Source organism: Halichoerus grypus, chromosome 5 (genome assembly GCF_964656455.1).
Source record: "Halichoerus grypus chromosome 5, mHalGry1.hap1.1, whole genome shotgun sequence".
In the NCBI taxonomy this organism is placed as follows: domain Eukaryota; kingdom Metazoa; phylum Chordata; class Mammalia; order Carnivora; family Phocidae; genus Halichoerus; species Halichoerus grypus.
This window is the reverse complement of record NC_135716.1, coordinates 25,657,229-25,681,083: the sequence shown is the minus strand read 5'-3', so window position 1 is coordinate 25,681,083 and position 23,855 is coordinate 25,657,229. Positions and strand designations below refer to the sequence as shown.

The window sequence follows — 23,855 nt, the reverse complement described above, 5'->3', positions numbered from 1 at the left end:
TTGTGTCAGACAGGTTTTAAGCTCATTCATAACCATCCCTCCCTTTCTCATTATTATGGAAGAACACTGCTCATTCCAGAACTCTCACTTAAGATGAATGATGATTAAAAGGCTGGCCCTTTAATTAATAGATGTAAGAAATATGTGGTTTAGTTTGAAGATGTTTTCATGTCTCTTTTTAACAAAAGCTTCTTATTTTCTATTTTACTGCCCTCTCCCTTTCTGCCCGTGTTTTTCACCATTAAAGACCATGATGTTTAGATGAGGAGTTTTAGAAGCAGGAAAGGAATTCCCTGCCTGAATAAAATACTATGTCTCAAAGCTACCTCAACTGGATACCCACTACACTTTTCTACACTAACAACTGAAGATGTACATCAATGTTTCTATTCCCTATTTCCTATAATCCTAATATAATCTCCTGCTAGGGATAGAGAGTGAAAAGTGTGAAATAGGAATGGCATGGAACTTCAGAACTGAATGATATTTAAATCTGTCTTTAGATAAAAGGATCCCTTTGGGAAGAAAAAAGTGACAGAGTGGGGCACAAATCAAAAATTTCAAAATTTGCCTTTCTCACTTTCCTATATCTTGATAACTAATTAGAGTAGCTCTCTTCTGCTAGATGAAGACACCATCCTTTAAAAGCCCTCTGCTCTCCAATTTCTTTGCCCTTCCTCATTCCCACCTGCGATAGACAGAATAATGGCCTCCCAATGGCATCCATGCCTTAATCCAGGAAATTTGTGAATCAATTTCTTTACATGTTAAAAAGGGACTTGCAGATGTGATTAAGTTTAAGGACTCTGAGATAGAAAATTTATCCTAGATTACCCAGGTGGGCCCAATCTAATCACACAAGTCCTTAAAAATAGAGGAAGAATGCAGAAGAGTGTGCCAGAGAAATGTGATATCAGAAGGACTAGACAGACTTTGCTGAATTTTAAGATGGAGGAAGACAGCTGGGAATGGCTCTTAGCTGAGAATCAGCAAAACAGCTGGGTACCTTGACCCTACAACCACAAGGAATTGAATTCTTCCAAGAACACAAATAAACAGGAAACATTCTTCCCTAGAGCTTTCAGAAAAAAACAGAGCTTGCTGACACCTTAATTTTATTGTAGTGAGACCTGTACTGAACTTCTGACCCACAGAACTGTAAGGTAACAACTGTGGGTTGTTCTAAGCCACAAAGTTTATGGTAATTTGTTACAGCAGCAATAGAACCATCACCATCATATCATCCAACCATCATAACTCTTATAAGTATTCTTTAGTGTGGCCACTCACTCAACCTTCAAATTTAGAGAAGTCACTTAAGTTCTCTAAACTTGCTTTTGCACATATAAATTAGACATAATAATAGCAATTACTTCATATAGTCAGTGGGAAGATTAAGTGAGATGATACATAAAAAGAGCTTAGAATAGTACCTAACATACTAATTTTGTAACAGAGATTGTCATACCTTTCCCAAACATCCTATTACCCTTTCTTCCATGGTAGTAGCATTTCTAGCTGGTACTAACTTACCCTAAATAAAAAGACTGTACTTTCCATCTTTCTTGCAGTTGAGTATGATCATGTTGCTAAATTATGGTAAAAATTATGTGGGGTGTGTGTGTGTGTGTGTGTGTGTGTGTGTGTGTGTGTGTGTGTGTGTGTTGTAGCTGATTCTAAGAACCTTTCTTAGGAAATAGCTTGCATTTGTCTGTGTCCTTTGCCCTCCTTCTTCTTTATCACTTCCCCCATCCTGCTTCCTGGAATGTGTGAGACACCATGCTGGAGCCTGAGACACAATTCTGGAACTTGAAGGCAAAGGCTGCATCCTGGGAATGGTAGAGTAGTAATTAGCCTAAGTCCTTGAGGAATTCCTAGAGCAGAGCAACCATGACCTACAGACCACATACATATCTTGTTTAATGTTCTCATTGGGGGTTTTCTGTCACTGACAGCCAAACCTAATCCTAACTAAGTCTGGATATCCTGATACTTCTAATTAAGGATTTCTTCGTCCAGTCTTCCATTTTCTTCTCTTATGCCAACCCCCAAAAGACTTTACTTGGCTGCATCAAGTATACTAATTGTCATTATTTATGTGAATCACTTAATATTTATGCTTAATTTTCATATAGCACAGCTCTGATTATGCATATCATTCAAAAACAATTATAATATTGAGGTTAAAGTGTTAGGGACACCCAATAGTTAGCAGGGGGAGGAGGAGTAAAAAAAAATAAATGAAATAAAACTATGTTGTATTTTGCATACTTTGCCTCCTTTTTTTCAGAAGAATCAAAAAGTTCCAAAGAAGAGCTACCAAATGTAAATAAACCAGTGACATTTTTGCCTAGAAATATTTAATCAATTCTTTTAATAAACATCCATTTGAATAACTTTCATATGACAGCTACAATACTAGAAGTTAAGGATGCAAAGATTCAAACATGTTTTTTTTTTTTATTAAGTGTGAAACTAAGGAAAACAGATGAGTAAACAGATAATTACGATATAATATGACAACTGGTGACCAATATGCAGAGTAGGGTCCTAAGTCAATCTAGGTGGGAGGACGGCAAAGGGTTCCATGAAAAGTGAAACATGAGTTGAGGGCTAAAGAACGGCCAGGAATAAATCCTGTCAGGAGTTAAGGGAGGTGCAAACAGAGTAGGCAAGCATAGAGAGCAGCATATCCCCCAAACTAGAGGGCTCTGGTAATGTACTGGTGGAGAGTGTTGGGGCAGTGGCTTTGAGAGATAAGACAAGTTCAGGTTGTTGATGGATTCATCCATGAGGTTGCAGAGATCTGTTTAAATATTTTACCAAGAAAGGAGATATCATTTCATTTTAGAATAAAATTTCACACTGGATTTATTGATAGGTTTAGGATGGTATGAAAATGAGACAAAGATTCACTATTTGGGAAATTGGCTGATAATCCATAGAAGAAATAGACAACTTGGATGAGAGAAAGTTAAGCAACTTTGAGACATACCAGTGAACTATAATGAATCCACTAGACATTGTATTTAGATGTGTGAAGGAAGAGAAGAATACATAATAAAAAAAGTGTTTAAATTCAGAACATGGAGGAAATTGAATTTTAAGGAGATGGCAGAAAAGAGGAGTACCGGGAAAAGACAGAGAAGGGGAAAATTCAGGAAATGAGAGAATAAAGAAGCCAGAGGAAGAGAAAGTTTCAAGAAGCAAGAAGTAAACAATAATGTCAATCATTCTATGGCTATTTTTTTTTCTTTTTCACTTTACTAATTTGTTATTGTTTAAACCAAGCTTTTATTATAAAATATAACATATTATTGAAATTTAACAGAATTTTTTTTTAGTAGAAAAGGGGGAAAAATAACTGTGGTCCTCTATCCAGGAATAATCCTCTTAACATTTTGGAATATTTCTTTTTATTTTCTAATTATTGATATTTATTTTTAGATGACTATTCATTGTGCCTACACTGAGTAATTCACTTCAAATAAAATATTTCAGTTAAATAAACCATGTGACAAGAAGACACATTTCACTGGCAAGATCAGTGCCTTTGGTGGCGTCCCTACTTCCAAGGCTGGGATACCCTACAAATGGGTGAACACAACCACTTTCCCGGGCTTGAGGAATTTTCTAGTTGTTTTCCCTGGTTTCCAGCCTATTGCTTTATACCAAGATCTGTACTTCACTTCTAGGCTCTTTCTGAATCCTGACTTGGTAGGACTACTAACCTGGCTTTGATTTGTCCTGAATTGCTGCCTCAGGATGGCTCTCATTGGCTCCTACTCAAATGCAGCAGATCCTGTCAGTGCTCCATCCAGATCCCTGTACATGTTTCTTGTCCTTTCTGTTATCTGTTTGCTATATTCCATTTTCATTTGCCCCTAAATGCCTAGAGATACAAGTCTTTTGGAGGTTTTCTTCAGTCTATGGGATCTGTTATGCCCGCACATGAGCCCCAAAGGACCTGGCTAATCTTTAGCCTATGATTATGGGACGTAGAAGAAAGATAGCCCAGCTCCCTTGTACCGAGTTGGAAAAAACTCTGAGGTATAATTTACACAGGCACAGGATCAGGCTGCAGCTTGGATTCTGCCTGAAATTTCACCTTTGTTTAACTTCTTTCCTATCCTGCTTCCCCCACTCCCTTAATAGTTTCCCGAGTGTACTTTTTTAATAGATCACTTGTATATAAATCCTTGTCTTGAGTCTGCTTTTTTTGCAGAAAAGACAGCTGCAGTCTGCGGAAAAGTGACACTTTCCATGTCTGGCTGAGGTTTCAGACCTGGCACCGAAGCTTGGCATGGGTCCCCAAACTCTGACTGCTTGGCACAAAGACCCAGTGCCTGTAAGTGGGCAGGCTAAATGAAGTGGCAAAAGGCTAGCTGCAATGCTGGAACAGTGACAATACGGAAAGGCTTCTGATGGCAGTGTTATGGGTGGCAGTCAAGGGTGCCCCATAAACTCTTCATAAACTGAAGAGTTTATGGGGAGGAGCCTTGAGTGGGTTTTTTATGGGTCTGAACAAAAACCATGAATGGTTGTAGTGAATATATGAATAAAATATTTTACAATTGAATTATTTTACCACATTATAAAATAGACCCTTACTACTTATTTTTCTTAAATACAGAGTAGAATGGAATGATCTGCCTGGAAAGGGATAACATTCCCTATTAGAAAAGGCTGTCCTTCTTTTTTGTTTTTTTAAAGATTTTATTTATTTATTTGACAGAGAGAGACACAGCGAGAGCAGGAACATGAGCAGGGGGAGTGGGAGAGGCAGAAGCAGGCTTCCCGCAGAGCAGGGAGCCTGATGTGGGGCTCGATCTCAGGACCCTGGGATCATGACCTGAGCTGAAGGCAGACGCTTAACGACTAAGCCACCCAGGCACCCCAAGGCTGTCCTTCTTGACCTGCATTTAATTCTGGGGCAGGTGTCTATGAAAGGTAAGGGGAAAAATTCCCACCTATCATGTCTCTTCAACCGAAACCAAATGCATGTCATATATAATAATATAAAGTGTTATAGTGAAATTTTATCAGAACTGAATGAAAATCCCAATAAGTATGTTTTATGATAGTGCTTGAGAAAATAAATACCAGTATAAATACTACTTAATATATCATAGAGTTAACATTTACTCATAAAGCAATATAATTGCCACCAAAATATTTGCTACTCATTGTGCACTAATTTTAGACTATGCTCGATCAAAATGCCTAATAATTTCTCACATATTCTATATGCTTTGCTTATTCTTATCTATTTGTTCTTTTATTTATACAGCAAATGTTAACTGGGCATTCACTATGTGCTAGGTACTATTCTTATGCTTAAATATCTTTAATTACTTAATATATCTCAACATATGTATTATGGTCTACTTGATGATGTCATCCACTTAAAATTGTCTTTGGAATAAGGGATAGCATAAATAATATACATATATGATATGTTAAATTTATAAGATAATGTCTAATGTACAGAGTGCTGTTGTTTGTTGACTTATGTGATCCTCCAATATTCCTATGACATGGCAGGGCAAGGATAATTATCCCTGCTTTGAAGAAGAGGAAACGGATATTCAGGGATGCAAAATGACTTGCACAAGAATTCAGGGCTTCTGACACTTAGATCAAAACTCTGTCCATGTATCACTTTATGTAGAAAAATAAGAAAGTTATTTATAAATAGGTCAGGAACATTCAGAATGAGTTCTTAAATATATACACTTAAAATCATGCCAGTCCCTTAACCTTCTTCATTGTTATACCTAGGTTATAGTAAACAGTATTCTTTGAATCATGAGGTACAACGTGAGCCAAATTTAGAAACAAGTTAAATATCCATAGTCCTGGGGGTGCCTGGGTGGCTTAGTCAGTAAAACGTCTGACTCTTGGTTTCAGCTCAGGTCATGATCTCATGGTTGTGGGATCGAGCCCCGTGTCTGGCTCTGAGCTCAGCGTGGAGCCAGCTTCAGATTCTCTCCCTCTCCATCCTGCTCATTCTCTCTCTCTCTCAAAGAAATAAATAAAAACTTTTTAAAAAATATTCAGTCCTAGAATACAAAAAAAATGTGCTTTTGGCTAGTGTTACCCAACATTTTTTTTAAGCCACAGTCAATTCACATTCTTCTGGTGACCGATTTTACTTCATCTGACACTTCAGACTTCTGCTAAACTAGTGAGAGCTATAATCTAAACTGAAGTCAACCTCATGTTCAACCTCTCCGAATTGTATTCTTCTATGCTCGGTTAGTTTAATCTTTTATTACTGATCTCCCAGTGGATTTTATTTTCTGAGTTGTGAGATTTGCTGACATCCTGGAGACATCAGTATTATTCTTACAAACAGTTATCCAGTGTGGATAAAAGTGCATCCCTTTATTTTTATTTATTTTTATTTTTTATTTATTTTTTTTAAGATTTTATTTATTTATTTGAGAGAGAGAATGAGACAGAGAGAGCATGAGAGTGGGGAGGGTCAGAGGGAGAAGCAGACTCCCTGCTGAGCAGGAAGCCTGATGCGGGACTCGATCCCGGGACTCCAGGATCATGACCTGAGCCGAAGGCAGCCGCTTAACCAACTGAGCCACCCAGGCACCCCAAAAGTGCATCCCTTTAAAATTAGAACAAGAACTGGTCAAAAAGCCAGAAAGAATTCTATTCCACAACATTTTTATCTCAGTTCTGCACATTATACTGAAGAACTATACAATTTTTAAAAAAACTATTTTGACATAACTATTAATTTATGTTTACATTAGAAGACCCACTTCTCAAAAGACTATTAGAAATCCAAGAAATTAGAGTAAAGGTATCCAACATTACCATATGTTTTCAAGAGCTAGATCCCTCTTATCCCAAAGATAGAGGAAATAAGCATATAACCAATTTGTAGGATATGAGAAAATGTATTAGAGAGCAAACAGGAGAGCTAAATATTTCAATAGATTCTTTATACTAGGTCAAGAGACAATAAAAATGATGACTGTATCATTAGCCCCCTGCCTCACGGTTCCTTAGTGACAAATAACAGAAAACTATTTTGGCAAACTTAAGTAAAAAATTTAAAAAAAATAACAAAATAAAGATATGGGGTAGTTCACAGAAGTAAGGAAAAGCTAAAATCCCAGGTTGCCAATGGGAGCATCCCTTTTTCCTTTCTCTTGAAGCCCCTACAAAAACTTCACTTGAAGCAATTCCCTTGCAATGGGATATTTATTCTCCTTAAGACTAATCACTAACCATCGTCACCACTCATATTCCCCAAAGCAGAGAATCAAACTCTCTGTGGTGATTGTCGATATTTTCCCTGTATGATATGGTAGCCCCACCAGCAATGTGTGGCTATCGAGTACTAGAAATGTGGCTCATCTCAATTGAGATGTCTTTTAAGTGTTAAATACATTCTGGATTTCAAAGATTTAAAATGAAAAAAAATAGTAAATTATTTCATTAATAATTTTATTCTGGTTAAATAAAATATAACATTAAAATTAATTTCATCTTTAAAAAAATGAAGCCACTAGAAAATTTTTTTTTTAAAGATTTCATTTATTTATTTGACAGAGAGAGAGACAGTGAGAGAGGGAACACAAGCAGGGGGAGTGGGAGACGGGGAAGCAGGCTCCCCGCAGAGCAGGGAGCCCGATGCAGGACTCGATCCCAGGACCCTGGGATCATGACCTGAGCCGAAGGCAGTTGCTTAACCTACTGAGCCACCCAGGCGCCCGCCACTAGAAAATTTAAAATTCTATATGTGACTCACATATTTCTATTGGATAATGCTGGTCTAGACAGCCTTCAAACAATTTTGTAGACATAGGTCAAAGCATTTTAACAACTATTTTCTCCTACAGTTTTTTTTTTTAATTTTTTAATTTTTTGTAAAGATTTTATTTATATATTTGACAGAGAGAGACACAGCAAGAGAGGGAACACAAGCAGGGGGAGTGGGAGAGGGAGAAGCAGGCTCACCACGGAGCAGGGAGCCCAATGCGGGGCTCGATCCCAGGGCCCTGGGATCATGACCTGAGCGAAAGCAGACGCTTAACAACTGAGCCACCCAGGCGCCCCTTCTCCTACAGTTTTAAATAGACATCTTTTTTTGTTTGTTTGTTTCTAAGTGTGAGTAGCTGCTAAGGATGCAAGTTCTATACTGTAATTTTACAAATAATTTAAATATAGTTTCCCTAAGGCTTGAAACAGTAGTCCACTTTATTTCTAGAAAATGTCAACTATATATTATAAATGCTAAAACTGTAAAGTCAATCAGACAAATTAGAAATTCTATGTGTTCAGGGCGCCTGGGTGGCTCAGTTGGTTAAGCGGCTGACTTCGGCTCAGGTAATGATCCCAGGATCCTGGGATCTAGTCCCACGTCCAGCTCCCTGCTCAGCAGAGAGCCTGCTTCTCCCTCTCCCTCTGCCTGCCACTCTGCCTACTTGTGCTCTCTATCTGTCAAATAAATAAATAAAATCTTTAAAAAAAAAAAAGAAATTCTAGGTGTTCAAAAAGTCAGACTTTGTGTTTCAATTCAAATTACTCTATAATTCTATGTACTGTAAATTCTAGTTCTAGGATAGACAGAGATATAGATAGATCAAAAGATAGGTGGATGGACGGATGATAGATAGGTAAATACATGCATACATACATAAAGAGATCAAGAGATGGAACTTTCTATAAGTTTGTTGTTTAGATGAAATAAGGTAATGCCTCCTTCAAATATTTCTTCGTGTTTTTTTTTTTTTTTTTTGCTTTGTTCTTTGTTCTCAAAGACTCTCCCCTCAGGAACTATGTGCACGTAGAATTTTCTAGTCTGGATCTCTGGAATTTTATTTACACTCGAATAATGTAAAATGTTAACATTTCAGCTGGGAAGGTAATATATGACTTTCTTTTGAAACTATGGAAGACAATCACAAGAAGGAAAGGGATAAGAGAATAAACAGATAGAAGTTGGTCTTCAAGCAGGAGAGTGCTAGAAAGAGGAATACCTGAAAAGGGTGTCCAGTTCTCTCCTCTCCCTCCCATGTACACCCTGGGAACTGTTTGTGTACCCCAGAACACACAGACATCAGATTGAAGACAAATGCACTAGACCACTTAAATCAAGGAAGATCATAAAAATTAAGGAAAAATTCAAGGCAGAAGAGTATTTACTTCACATTTGGAGCTAATGTTAAATGCATATCGTAATGCAGAAGAACAATTAATTCAATGACCAGGCTAGTTTAAAGTATTTGTTCTAATATTTTAACTTACTGTTGTGAAGAAGCCCTCAATTATGTTCATCATTGACATTCTAAAATTAACGGAATTATTCCCTTACAGAAGCTTATGCAAGGGTATAAAGTGACTGTGAAAACATACATTACTTTAAGACTGTAATGCTCAGTCATTATATTTTATTTCTAGTAAGCTTAATGGCAATGTTTGTAAACTAAAAAAAATGACTATAATTCAATGTTTAGTCACCTGTAAATTAATCAACCACATAATCAAAGATGGAAGACAATAGTATATATGGATGCTTTATTCTGCATCAATACACAAGTTAAATCTAACAAATAACTGAAGAAAAGCATGTTTCTTAATGAGATGGCAACATTTGCCAATAATGTCATTTAAAATGATTCTACTTTGAATCAGACATTTCATATTTCCTTATCTAGTCAGTAAAACAACTTTATGATACGATATTATTATCTCTAATAGATGAAAAAGAAAAGCTAGTTCAGAGGATTCAAAGATCATGCCTATCTAAACTGTGTTACTAGTAAAAGGGATAGCCCAGATTTGAAGCCAGTTCCATCCAGTTCCAAATCTCAGAGTTTTTTCCACCAGTCATATATGTGTTTTGGACATTTAGAACACCATGATTGCTTTTAAAATTATCAAACATAGGGTGTCTGGGTGGCTCACTGGGTTCAGTGTCTGCCTTCAGCCCAGGTCATGATCCCGGGGTCCTGGGATCCAGTCCAGCATCAGGCTCCCTGCTCAACAGGGAACCTGCTTCTCCCTCTCCCTCTGCCGCTCATGCTCATTCTCTCTCTCTCTCAAAAATAAATAAATAAAATCTTTAAAGAAATTAAAATAAAATTATCAAACATAAAGAAAAATTTGAACAATGATATTTGAAGAAAATTATAGATATTGAGGTTAAGCATCTTGGTTAATTGAGGTTTATACCAACTAGGAAAGCTGTGTGCCTATGGTTCATGTCAGCAACTGCCTTCCAAAATGAGTTCTTTTTTATTTTTAAGATTTTATTTATTTATTTGAGAGAGAGAGCACAAGCAGGGGGAGCAGCAGGAGGAGAGGGTGAAGCAGGCTCCCCACTGAGCAGGGAGCCCTACACAGGGCTGATCCCAGAACCCCAGGATCATGACCTGAGTGGAAGGCAGACGCTTAACTGACTGAGCCACCCAGGTAGAGTTCTGATCTAGGAATCTGTAGAAGCAAAACAGGATTTTTCAAACTATGTTATAACCTGTTAGTGCATCACAAAATCCATTTATTGAGGCATGATCAATATTTTAAAAACAAATAGATCACAGTAGATTAGAATAAAAAACAGAGAAGTGTATTCATACATTAAGGGAAAATGTTATTTTGTGGCACTGTGTGTATGTATGTGAGTGAATTGGGCCATGATGTAAAATACAATTCTAACTGTGGGTCATGGTTAAAAATGCTTGAAAACCAATTTCTATAAGGATATCTTAAAATAGAGGTAAACCAACAGATCAAAAATTAATGTCCTCAGTCAGCTACTTGATAAAAAGAGCAAAGAAGAGAAAGTAATTATGTCCTCCTTAGAAAATAAATTGGATTTTTTTAAGGAGAAAAAGAAGAGATAAAAGTTTGGCAGATTGGGTAAGATAAACAAGGAGAAATGTGACAACCTCTGTGAAACTTCAGGTATCTCAGTAAGTGAGAATGAATTAAACTTAGCAAAGCAGACATCTTATAGAACAGAAGATAATTACCACATTTTGATGACAATTACAGGTAATTATCATGACACAAAAAGATTTCTATCTCAATGCAAGACTAATACAATGTGTTTGTTCCCACTTTATAAGGAATTTACTTCATGCTTATCTTGGTATAAGATACTTACACCTTCCTGTGAGATGTATCCTTGTAAATAACACATTTCTTATGAAATACACAGTTCTGACCTTTGCTGGCTACGTGATCTTAGACAAGTTATTCAGCCTCTGTGTTAAGTGCAGACAATAAAAGTACCTACTTCACAGGGGGAGTCTTATGAGGATTAAATAATTCATAAAAAGTGCTGTCAATAGTATCTGTCATGTTGCTAAGTGTTCAATAAGTGCAACTTGATTTTTCAAGTACTTCATGATTTTTTATTTTTTTATTTATTTTTTTAAAGATTCTATTCATTTGTCAGAATGAGTGAGAGAGAGAAAGCACATAAGCAGGGGGAGTAGCAGCCTCCCCACTGAGCAAGGAGCCCGACGCAGGATTCGATCCCAGGACTCTGGGACCATGACCTAAGCTGAAGGCAGACGCCCAACTGACTGAGCCACTCAGGCGTCCCAAGTACTTCATGATTTTTAAAAATTTTCTCAACAACCCATAATTTGCACAGAAAAGATATTTGACAAATAAATATTTGGTGAATTGAACTGATCACACAGGTTGGGTGATTAAAATTATTTCCTTTATGTAGTTGAAAGTTTAAATATAGTGATTTTTCCCAAGTTTACACAGATGGTTTGGGACAACATAAGCTTCTGATCTAGCTCTTCTGATTCATAAATCAGGGGTTTTCTATGAGATAAATGTCACTGACCCATGGATTGATTTTTAAAACCATACTGCTGTCCTCAGGATTAGGTTTTATGAACATAAAACCTAAAACATTCTTGCAGATAGTACATACTTTAATAACAATGAGTTAATGTGTTTTAAGTCCTTACTATATTAAGCACTCTGTATTTATTACCTCATTTATTCCTCACAGCTCACTATGAAATGCATACTCTTATTACCCACATTTTTATAGATAAAGAAAAAGAATTACCAGGAAGTTAAATGACTTGATCAAAGGTATCAGTAAATTCTAAATCAGTATTTGAACTACAATCTAAACCAGTTTTATGGGCTCTACTAAGAAACTTTATTTAATCTAACCCAGAAAAGATATCATACGATCTGAGAGGAATTTTGATTCTGCCTATTTAGCTCCTCTCTGTATTCTTACAAGGAGAGGGAGAGAGAGAAGACAGGAAAACTCACTGTTTTCAGCTGTTCCTACACTCGTTCAGCATAATAATTTTATTTGAAGTATTGTGACATATGCATGTTTAGATGTATTACTCATTTTTAGTAAACAGAAAAACAATCTAACCTTTCGAAATATCCATAGTATGAATCCTCTATTAGTACCAACCACATTAAAACCAACTTTTTATAATAAGGAATAACTGTATGATCTATGGTAATAGCAAAACATTGAAAGAAAAGTCAGCCATGTACCAAAACATGATACATCTGAATGATAGGTCAAGCAGAAAAGATATGAATTGAAAAGCCATGATTCGTGGCTTCTTTAAAAAAACAAAACAGAAAAAGAAATACGTACTTACAACCTTCAAAAATCTATCTCAGAAAACATTCATTTATGATTTGAATGTGTTGTTATTTATGTTAGTAACTGGGAGTAGAACTGTATTATTTAAAATTTACTTTTACCAAAATTCTCATATAGGTTTATGTTCAGATAAGGCATAAGTAGAAAATACTGCAGAAATCATACTTTAGTTATGAATTTCCTTTACTGCACTTTCCTCATGATCTCTTTGCCTTTGTCTTTATGATTATGCTTTTCTACCACAGCGGGTTTTCCCTTACCTTATTTGTATTCACCGCTGTGATGACCCAGACGCATTGTGCATTGCTGTCATACTGGAATGGGAAGTTGGGAGATGTAAAGGTGCCACTTGGTCCTTGAAGATTAGAGCCACACGTCTTCACTAAAAGAGAAATTGCATTTTAAAAGTGAGCCTATAACGCGTGCAAAATCTTAGCAATAAAGTATTTTGCAAACAGACTTTAAATTCAAAATTGCACAGTTATACCACAGTGAAATGTATATTAGGGCATTCTGCCACTTATCAAAGTGAGAGTATTTTTTATACCCTAAAGTTCACAAGCTCAATATTTTCAACATTAATCGAAAATTAGTTATGAATAACAGTGTGAGGCATTATAAATTATCCTCTGACTGTAAATAGATGAGTTTAATTAGAGAGAGGTCTAGTTACGCAATACTGTGTTAACAAAAATCCACAAAGAGAAAGAAACAAAGCCATGGGTTAAGCAATCCGGATAGCATTTTCTTTATTTTTTAAATTTTATTTATTTATTTATTTATTTATTTATTTATTTATTCATTCATTCATTCATTTATTTATCAGAGAGAGAGAGAGAGAGAATGCACACAAGAGCAGCAGACTCCCCGCTGAGCAAGGAGCCCGATGCGGGGCTCAATCCCAGGACCCTGGGATCATGACCTGAGCCGAAGGCAGACGCTTAACTGAGCCATACAAGCAACCCCAGATAGTATTTTCAACCCTATTTATTAAGTATCCTAGGATGTGAGACTGAGACATCAATATGAAAACTACTTCTACTGTTCTTACAACTGTGAATTAGACCATTCAGACTACAAAAAGAGCTGCACTGAAGTAATTTTAATAAATTCCCACAAAAGTTTAATATTGCAGTATTTCTTCAGTTTTTCCAATCCTTCTGCTTAAGAAGAAAGAATGGCCACACTGCATCTGTGTCTTCTCTTCCTTCTCGGTCACCAAGGTTTCTTGGCATTAGTTTTGATTTGCATTTCTTTGCCTCATTCCATTAAAATCTTGTACACGTCATCCTTTTCCAACTCATCAGTAACAGTTCATTGTACATATATGATGTACATATATTTTCTTTTTTTTTTTAAATTTATTTATTTGACAGAGAGAGAGAGAGCGAGAGAGGGAACACAAGCCAGGGGAGTGGGAGAGGGAGAAGCAGGCTTCCCGCGGAGCAGGGAGCCCGATGCGGGCCTCGATCCCAGGACCCCGGGATCATGACCTGAGCCGAAGGCAGACGCTTAACGACTGAGCCACCCAGGCGCCTGTATATTTTCTTTTTTTTTGATGTACATATATTTTCAATGCACTTAAGACTTTACATAATTGATGTGGGCAACAAAGGCAAAAGAAAAGTTGCCTGACTACTTAACAGCCCACTGACAAGTCCTTGAAACAGGCAAAATGACATTCCTCTAGGAGCTCAGCTGCCTTGATGGTAATACTTTGCTAAGGGCAAAAGGCAATCTTAGCCCAACCCCAGGATCCTATGAATGTACTTTGACATATAAAAATTCCTTTGGAAATTTCCTTTATCTCTACCCCCCAAGATACATGTTGTCAATCATCCCTCAAGCATATGACCCACCGATATATATCTGAAGGGTCTCATGACTCAGGTTTTATTAGTAATAAATAACCTTTTCCCAACAATAGCTGGCCCCCTCAAGGTCCAGGAAACCTTGCTTCCAAATTCCTTAGAGACTAAAGCTATCCCTAACCCCCTCCCAGCTTGAAAGTATATAATGGGCCACTCCTCATGACCCCAGTGCTGCTCTTTGTGTCCTGTCCCTGTCCTTTAATAAAAGCACCTTTTTGCATCAAAGACCAAGAATTCTTTCTTGGCCATCAGCTGCAAACCCTAACATCTTTCCTATATCAGTTATTATCATCACTTTGAATATCAATTTAGAGGTCCCCAAAGTTTGCTTGACTTGCCCAAGATCACTCAGCTAGTAAATAGCAGAGGCAGGATTAGAGCTCACATTCTTTCATCTCTTACTTTCCCATTACTAAGCATGTGTCTCTCTAGTATGTTAAATATAGCTTTCTTTATATAGTTTTCTTTACTAGGTTCTTTTCTCCCCCATTAGCTTATATTTTGGCATAAATCTCCTCCAGACAACTTTACTTCAACTTGAGGGTTATATCTTGTGGTTAAGTCATTTAGTATTAAGTGGTTACTTTTAATTTTCTTTTATTTGTGTCTGATTTTTATATTTTAAGTAATAAAACTGTTATTTTGTAATAAGGAAAAAATAACAAATGGTATTTTTCTTCCTTCAACATTAGTTACCAATTTTTCTTTTTCAATATACTACCTATCTTCCCCTAAGTCTTCTATGCTCACTACAGCATTTTCTTCTCCTTCGTTCACTCCTTTTTTCCTTTTTTTTTTTTTTTTTCCATTTCCATGGTATAAATAGTCCTACCTTGGCTGATTTTAACATACCACAGGTTATCAAGGCCTGACAAAATTTCTGAATATTTAATAATTGGCTCTTTTTTCCCAGCTTTATTGAGATATAATTGATGTATAACGTTGTGTGAGTTTAAGGTATATAACATGATGATTTGATACACAGTAAAATGATTACAATAAGGTTAGTTACCTCCATCATTTCACAAAATTACTTTGTGTTTATGTGGGCGGGTTAACATTTCAGATCTCTCTTAGCAACTTTCTTTTTTTTTTTTTTTTTTTTAATTTTTTTTTTTTAAGATTTTATTATTTATTTGAGAGAGAGAGAGGGATAGAGCACAAGCAGGGGGAGCAGCAGAGAGAGAGGGAGAAGCAGGCTCCCCGCCGAGCAGGGAGCCCGATGCGGGGCTCGATCCCAGGACCCTGGGATCATGACCTGAGCCGAAGGCAGACGCTTAACCGACTGAGCCACCCAGGTGCCCCCCTCTTAGCAACTTTCAAGTATATGACACAGTATTATTAACTATAGTCACTATACTATATATTACATCCACAAAGTTATTCATCTTATAACTTGAAATTTGTTCCCTTTACCCAACATCTCCCACCATCCGTGGTCCTGACTTTGGCAACTACAATTCTACTCTCTGTTGCTATAATGTTGTCTTTTTTAGATTCCACATATAAGTGAGATCATTGCTTTACAACATCTTATGAATCTTCTTTATGCACTACTTCATCTTCTCTCGCATTCACTTTTTGAAAGTATTACTGCTGACTTCTCTCATTTGGGTATTGAATTGCTTTCTCAAGGCCAGAAATGACCTCCTAATTGCTAAATCTAATAGTATCTCTTCATTTTTTCCACATACTTGATCTCTTAGCAGTAATGGAAAGTATTGATAAGCTTTATTTGAAGTTATCTGCCTTCCTTTACACAGTCCTGAACTCCCTTGATTTTTACCTAATTGTTTTAAATTGTTATGCTCCATACCCTGTGGTTGGTTGGTTGGTTTGTTTTTGCATTTGACCCATACGTAGCAGAATTATAAATTGATTACATGGCTTATTTTTCTTTGTTCAGTGGTCTCTCTGAATGGTTAATCTAACTCACTTCTATGACTACAACAGTCATTTCTGTGCTGATAGCTCTCAAATTTACATTACCAATTTTTCTATCTCCTATTTCCAGAGTAATTGTCTCTCTGTTTGCTATACATTCTATGAAACGTTTTAAAGGAGCTTTTAATTAAACTTCTCTTAACTCATCCATCCACTTCCCTTCCATACAGACATAAAAGCACTCCTCAAGACCTATGTATTTCTCATCTGAAACATTCCATTTTCCTTCTTTTCTTCTCTTCGCAATACCCAGTACTTCATCACCATCTTTTCTTGAACTAAAAATAGCTACTTAACTCCTTCCCTATACTCATTTTTCTCTGTGTCTCATCCTCCTTTGTGCTACTATATTTATCTTTCTAAAAGACAGATTTGATTATTTTACTTAACTTCACTTAAAAACTTCATCTCTGACTCCTATAGAATAAATTACAAACTGTCTAATATGAAATATAAAATTGTTTCTGTGAGGACCTAGATTTCTTTTCCAGTACATTTTATATAGTAGACACTCAACTTGTGCCAGAAAAGAATTCTTGTTCTTCTTTGAATGTATCACACCCTTTATAATTTTCCACTTATTTCTGTGATGTTTTCCAAGTCTAAAATGTTATTCCTCCTTACATCCCCTGCAGAAATTCTATTCATTTAAACAAAGCCAAGCTGTGTGTCACTTCTTTTTCTAAGAAGTATTCCTAATTCCTCCATTCAGGGTTCTATAATGGACTGTAGTCTTCACAGGACATTTATTTGAACACATGTATAAAGGTGGTTAAGTGCTAGTGATCTGATAGAAAGTACAGTTATAAACATTTTAAGAATTTCATAGCAATAAAAAATTTATAGCAATCAACGATGGGTTTGAAGTTAGTAGAATCAGCTTTCTGATAGGACATACTGCTTCTTTGAGTGACACTACTTGGCAATTCTCTAGCATGCTTTGTTTTTCAAGATGTATACACACTTACAATCTTTTGTGGACAAGGCTTTGTTTTTCATCTTTGTTTGTTAATTCCTGGTGCAGTGGCTTTCAAAATGCAGGGATGTTTACTAAAGGAACAGATATCCAAGTTCTTTTTCACAGCTCTTACATGGAGTATCAAATAAGTGATCTCTACATGGTGATGAAGAATCTTTGTAAATGTGTGTTAGACTAGGAAACTGTCTATTTTGAAAATAAAGCAAAAAAAAACACTTATAAATGATAAGTACAAATCACCCATAAATAAGTTGGATTTATAAAATGCTATGGGGGTAATAGATCAAGAAATGCTATGGAAGTAGATAAAAGATCAGGGAAGGCTATTCTTAGGAAGTGTTATAGAAAAATACTTGTTTTATTTCTAAGTTTTGTTTTCCTCCTTTGGTAATTTAGGAGCCTTTCTCCCATGGGTCTTGTAGAAACCTTATAAAGAACAAATTCATTCTGATCAAATCAAGGTGAATTTGTACAAAATAACAAGGTGCTCATTTCCCCAGTAACACTTCATAAGACATTACCTTTTTAAAATTAACATGTGACCACTACTATTAGAGATGGTTGAAATGAAATGATTTAGGGACATTCTAGGAAAAAAAAAATCATCCCATGTTGGCAGATGTAGGGGTTCTTGAGTACAAAACAATGCACTGATGAAAAATTGACTTTGAGAAAATAAAATGGCTCAGGAAATTAAGTAGTTTCTAAGATAGAATTATAGGAGGTCTAGTTTGAGCTATATTAACTTAAACAAATATTTCCAAAGTTGTGAAAAATACTTTATACATTAAAATAAAATATTTCCAATGAAGGAATTAGTAATCTAGGTAGGAAAAAATGCCCAGAAAATGAAACAAGCTTGGGAATTAATTTTCAACTGACATCATAAAGGATTTGCTGTAATGAAATGGATGAAACATGGTAGAAATCTATTATCAAAGTGGACAAAGGAAAATAAGACAAGTGAGAAGAACACCACCAGAAGAGAATCTGTTCTCTTAATGGGCATAAATAGGAATTGTGGAGTTTTCACACAGAAAATAGAACTCCATTAAATAAGTACAGATTTCTGGGTTGCGTGTCAGAATTTTAGTCTTTCTGCACAATATTTGGCATATGTTTTGAAGGACTCTGTTCAACTACATTTTATCCTTCTCTTGCACTTTCTTTCTGGGAAGAAAACTCCTAATAGTTTAGAAAATCATGTACAGAGTTGTTTTATTACGAAGGGAATTCCTACATGGATGTTTACTTTGTAACAATCTAAACACAAACGTGACATTTAAGTAGTGACCTGAAATATGGTTATAACACTTTTAATACACCAGAATTTCATTTTGTTTTTAATTTTTCTTTGTTTAATACAGTATACAATATATATAGCTAAAAAAAAAATGCTGATTTACCTAAACATCAAAAACCCGCTGTTAAGCTTCAGATAAACAGCTCTGAATCAATCTCAATTCTCAGATTGTGGACTCTTGGTCATGAAACATCTCCCTCCTGCCCCCTTATCCTTCCCACCCCCCTCCCCACATCTGAAGGTGACTGATAAAACCTACTTAAATCAGTGTGTGGAACTATCAATAAGTAGTTCCATTTAATAATATTTAATTGGACATCCCAGTCCCTATGTCTTCATGAAAAGCTGATAAAGTGTCAGAAGTGGAGTAACAATTAGGACTAATCTTCAAATACATCTGAGCACCATCTGCATAAGAATGGCAAGTCTAATCCATGTCTTCACTGAAAGGAAGCATATAAATGTGGAATAATAATGAAATGAACCCAAAGCAGAAAACTGGAAAACAGAGGAGAGGCCATGAAAGGGACAGAATGAAATTCAGCAAAAGGCAGACTGCACAGGATCAGGTAAATCTGATTAAAACCCAGAATATGCAATTCCTATTAAAAGTGAGAAATATAATAGACAGATTTTTCAAGTCAAAAATAAAGTAAGGAATTCTTTATTTTTCTTTTTCTAGTTCTTGGTTGTTCATAATTTAACCTAGTCATGAAGGTTAAGTTTACATACAATCCTGCTTCTCCCTGCTCTTTGTTTCACTGAGTCACCCTATAGGTATTAGGATGAGAGGACATATGGCATTAAACCGGTAATAGAAATGACTGTATGAATTAATGACTCAGTTTACTTTCTGAGAAAAATAAAAGAAAATCCAATTTAATCTAATGTTGCCAATAAGAAATAGATCAGTAGGTGGTAGGATAGAATAAGATGAATTTCTATGCAAAATATATCTAGGAACCATAGTGTTTTTAAGGCCATTCATGAGGGAAGGGTTGGTGGAAGGAAGAAAAGAAAGAAAGAAAAAGATGGTGTATAGAAAAGAAGATGGGGAAAAATTTAAGCAACGGATTGGACAAAGGATTTAACAGATAAGAGTATGTATTATTCAGCTTCAAATTGTTTGTCTACCTTTGATGTAGACTGTCCGCATCCTTTCCCAAATTATCTAGAAGATTAACTGAGTAGGTTATCACTTGTATATTTAAAAACTGGGTTTTTTGTTTGTTTGTTTTTCTTTAGAGGAAACTGGGGACAGTGTCTACTTGAATTTATGTAAAATTGACATAATCCAGAAAATCAGAAAGCAGGAATTTAAAGCCAGAATTAACTGTTAAACATTAAATTTCTACCTACTGGCCCAAGAAACTCACTGACATCTTTTAGAAGGTTTTAGACCTCCCAGAATTTAAAATTGGGGTAGACTATCTGTTATACATCGAAAAAGGCAGGAAACATTAGGAGTCAATTTGTAATTTCAAAATGCATCATGCTCTAAGCTACTTACATAGCTTTTCATATGCGGTTTCCTTCATCTGGAATATTCTGTTTTAGCTCTTAACCTGCTAGCTAAAATTCATTTTTCCAAAGCCTTACTTGAATTAGAGCATTCTTACTCTATTTTAATTATTTAAGTACTGAATTTCTTAATGTTATGTATTTCATCTCCTAGTGATAAAAAAATTGACTTAGTGTATATAACATAGTAAATGCTCAGTAAGGTTTTTTATTCAAGAATAATTAAAGTGAAATACACCTAAATTTAAGAAATAAAAAAGACTGGTGGGCGCTGTGAATTGTGTAAGACTGATGAATCACAGACCTGTACCCCTGAAACAAATAATACATTATGTTAATAAAAAAATAAATAAATTTAAAAAAGAAATAAAAAAGACCAAAGTTCACAATTTAAATGTTCTAATTTAAATGTGAGAAAAAGAGGCAATTCATCAAAGAAGCATCTCAGGATAATTTGGATATCACTTGAAATTCTAAATAATTTTTCCTCCTAGTGAAAGGTCAAATGAATCTTTGATGATAATTTTTTATAATTTTTCGTGGAGGGAGTTATTCAACACCAAACACTGACTTAGAATGTTCAATGCAAAAATGAATAAGATGGGATCCTTCCTTTAAGACACTTGAAGTCTTAAAAACACAAATAGGTCATATTAATAATGAGTTACGAGTGTTAAAGGTAAGCAGGTGTTAATGGGAACACAAAAAGTGCACATTTTTGCAGCTTAGGAATTTAGAGACGTCATCCTTGAGATGATGTCAAAGTTGAATGTTGAAAGTTAGGACACATGAACTCTGAGTAGAAGCTAGGACGGGCTTCTAAGCAGATACACTAAGTAACATATTGTATCTGAGAAAATTAATTCCCAGAACATCTAAGATTGTTTGGAGCTGAGGAGATTCTTTAGGTAGACCTAGGGAGGTAAATAAATGTCTATTCAAGGAGGGCCATACATGATAGGCTAAGGAAGTTGTTGGATTTTAGGTGGTTTTTTGTTGTTGTTGTTTTTTGGGGGTTTTTTGCTTTTTGTTTTTTGTTTTTGTTTTTTGTGTTTGTTTTTTGTCAAAACTAAGGGGGGGGATACTTTGGGTGTGCTGAAAGGCACTTGATTTAACTGTGCCTGTAGTTAAGTTGATCAGTCCAGATGTCATAAGCAGCATGGATTTAAAAAACTAAAAACTAGAAGACTGGAGATAAGAATGAAAAAGTCAAGTCATGTACTTTTTTCCCCCCATATACTTATTTTTTAAAAATATGATTCTATTTAGTTTTGAATGCAAGGGCATAGCATATTTAGTCACTTATTCATTTTTTTTAAGTTTTTTTTATTTATTTATTGAGAGAGAGAGAGAATGATAGAGAGCATGAGCAGGGAAGAGGGTCAGAGGGAGAAGCAGACCCCCCTGCTGAGCAGGGAGCCCGACCTAGGACTCGATCCCGGGACTTCAGGATCATGACCTGAGCCGAAGGCAGTCGCTCAACCAACTGAGCCACCCAGGCACTCCTAGTCACTTATTCATTAACTCAGTCATTCACTAATTATAAAAAAAAAAAAATCAGATACACTCAACAGTATGAGAATTAGTGAACACGCAGTTGTGGACCAGCCCTGCCTTCATGTACCTCACATTCTGGGGAGAAAGACAGACGTGAAACAGCACATTACAAGATTATATAATCACGAAAAAGGCTACAGAGGAAAAGTCCAGAGTTACCTAAAAGTACAGCCATCCGTCCTTTTGTTGTGTTTTGCAGATATTACATTTTTTACAAATAGACGTTTCAGGGCAACCCTGCATCTAGCAAGTCTGTCAGTGTCATTTTTTCCAATAGCATTTGCTCATTTCACATCTCCATGCCACATTTTGGTAATTCTCATAATATTTCAAACTGTTTCATTATTATTATATTTGAATTGCTTTTGAATTGTTGCAATCTCATGATAAAACTTTAACGAATGAGAAGCTGGTTCTTAGGACGAGCAAAGAAAGTGGTATTTTGAGATGGAATCTACTCCTGATGAAGACTCTATAAAGATTGTTGAAATGACAACAAAGGATTTAGAATATCATATAAATTTCTTTGGTAAAGCAGGGCATGGTACTAGAGGACTGACTTCAATTTTGAAAGTTCTATTGTGAGTAAAATGTTATCAAACAGCATTTCATGTTACAGAGAAATGTAGAAAAAAAAGAGTGAATTGATGTGGCAAAATTCACTGTTGCCTTTTTTTTTTTTAAGGAATTCCCGCAACCACCCCAACTTTCATCAACCACCCCCCATATCAGTCAGCAGCCATCAACATCAAGGCAAGACCCTCCACCAGCAAAATGATTACAACTCCCTGAAAGCTCACATGATGGACAGCACTTTTTTTTTTTTAGCAATAAAGTCTTTTTTAATTGTTTTTTTCTATACACAATGCTCTTATATACTTATAGACTACAGTATAGTAGAAACATAACTTTTATATGTACTGGGAAACCAAAACACTCATTTGACTCACTTTATTGCTTTATTTGTGGTGATCTGGAACCAAACCCAAAATATCTCCAAAGTATGACTATATATATATATATATATGATTCGCTATAATTTGAGGAGTCAAATTATAAAGTACTAGTCCTCAAAAAATTAGAGGCCATCAATACAACATAATTTAAGGCATGGGAAAGAAGGACAACTCATGTCAAAAAATGATTATATGGTATTTTTTAGAAAAAAATATATTTTTCAAGTGTATCCAACAACCAAATCAAGTGTTAATATTTTTCTTTGAATTCCTCAAGTATGCTTGCATGAATTGTTAGAAACTATTGTGATTAGATTTTAGATTTTGGTGCTGTTGCTAAGCAATTTTTAAAGTATCTCAAAACAGTTTTTTTTAGGTAGGCATATTATCTTCTCTCCAAGTTTTTTCTTTATACCAACAGGCTTAACATGTCCTTGATGATATGAAGGCCACATAACAGACAACCATTTCCCTAAATAATGGGGTTTCATTAGAAGCTCTTTCCTGCTTAACAATGAGCAGAATATGCCTCTGTTGTGGCATCCAAGATCTTTATAAAGGGAAGTATAGAAAAGTAAAAAAGACTGGGAGACCACATCTGAGAATTGGGTCAGTGAATCCTAGATATGAAAAATACTGATATATAAGAGAGTCTATTTCTCTGTGCAAAAGGATATTTTAAAAGTATTATTCATGATTTCAAGGAACAAAATATAAGATTCTATAGAATGTCAACCACCAAGATTACTTTTGAGTTTATACTACTCAAGGGCAGCATCATTATATAAAGCTAAGACAATGTTTTGAAAAAAATTTTACTATTTGGGAAGTAGAAAAGTCTTGGCACAAAGCTATCATTTAGGGCAAAACAGAACAAAAAAAGTGGTCTCAAATTATGTAAACCTTGGATGGAAAAGAAAACTGTACCTATCCTTTATCTGCTGCAATAAACAGCTGGGTGAAACAAACATCTTCAGCCCCATAAACAGGTTTCAGAAGTGGAACTCCAGAACATAATTTCTACATCCTGATATGGTGACAGGTAAATTAGCTTAATTAAATCTCTCAAAAATTTAAATTAATAAAGATA

General features: G+C 35.6%; 1 protein-coding gene across 6 annotated transcripts in view; it reads right to left on the bottom strand.

Moving 5' to 3' along the window:
• CSMD3 (CUB and Sushi multiple domains 3) overlaps positions 1 to 23,855 on the bottom strand; it is a 1,190,044-nt gene that overhangs the window by 580,897 nt on the left and 585,292 nt on the right. For all 6 annotated transcript variants that reach the window (XM_078072078.1, XM_078072080.1, XM_078072079.1 and 3 more), the window contains one exon: positions 12,895 to 13,016. In XM_078072078.1, the coding sequence (XP_077928204.1) occupies positions 12,895 to 13,016 (122 nt within the window). The remainder of the gene's footprint in view (positions 1 to 12,894; positions 13,017 to 23,855) is intronic.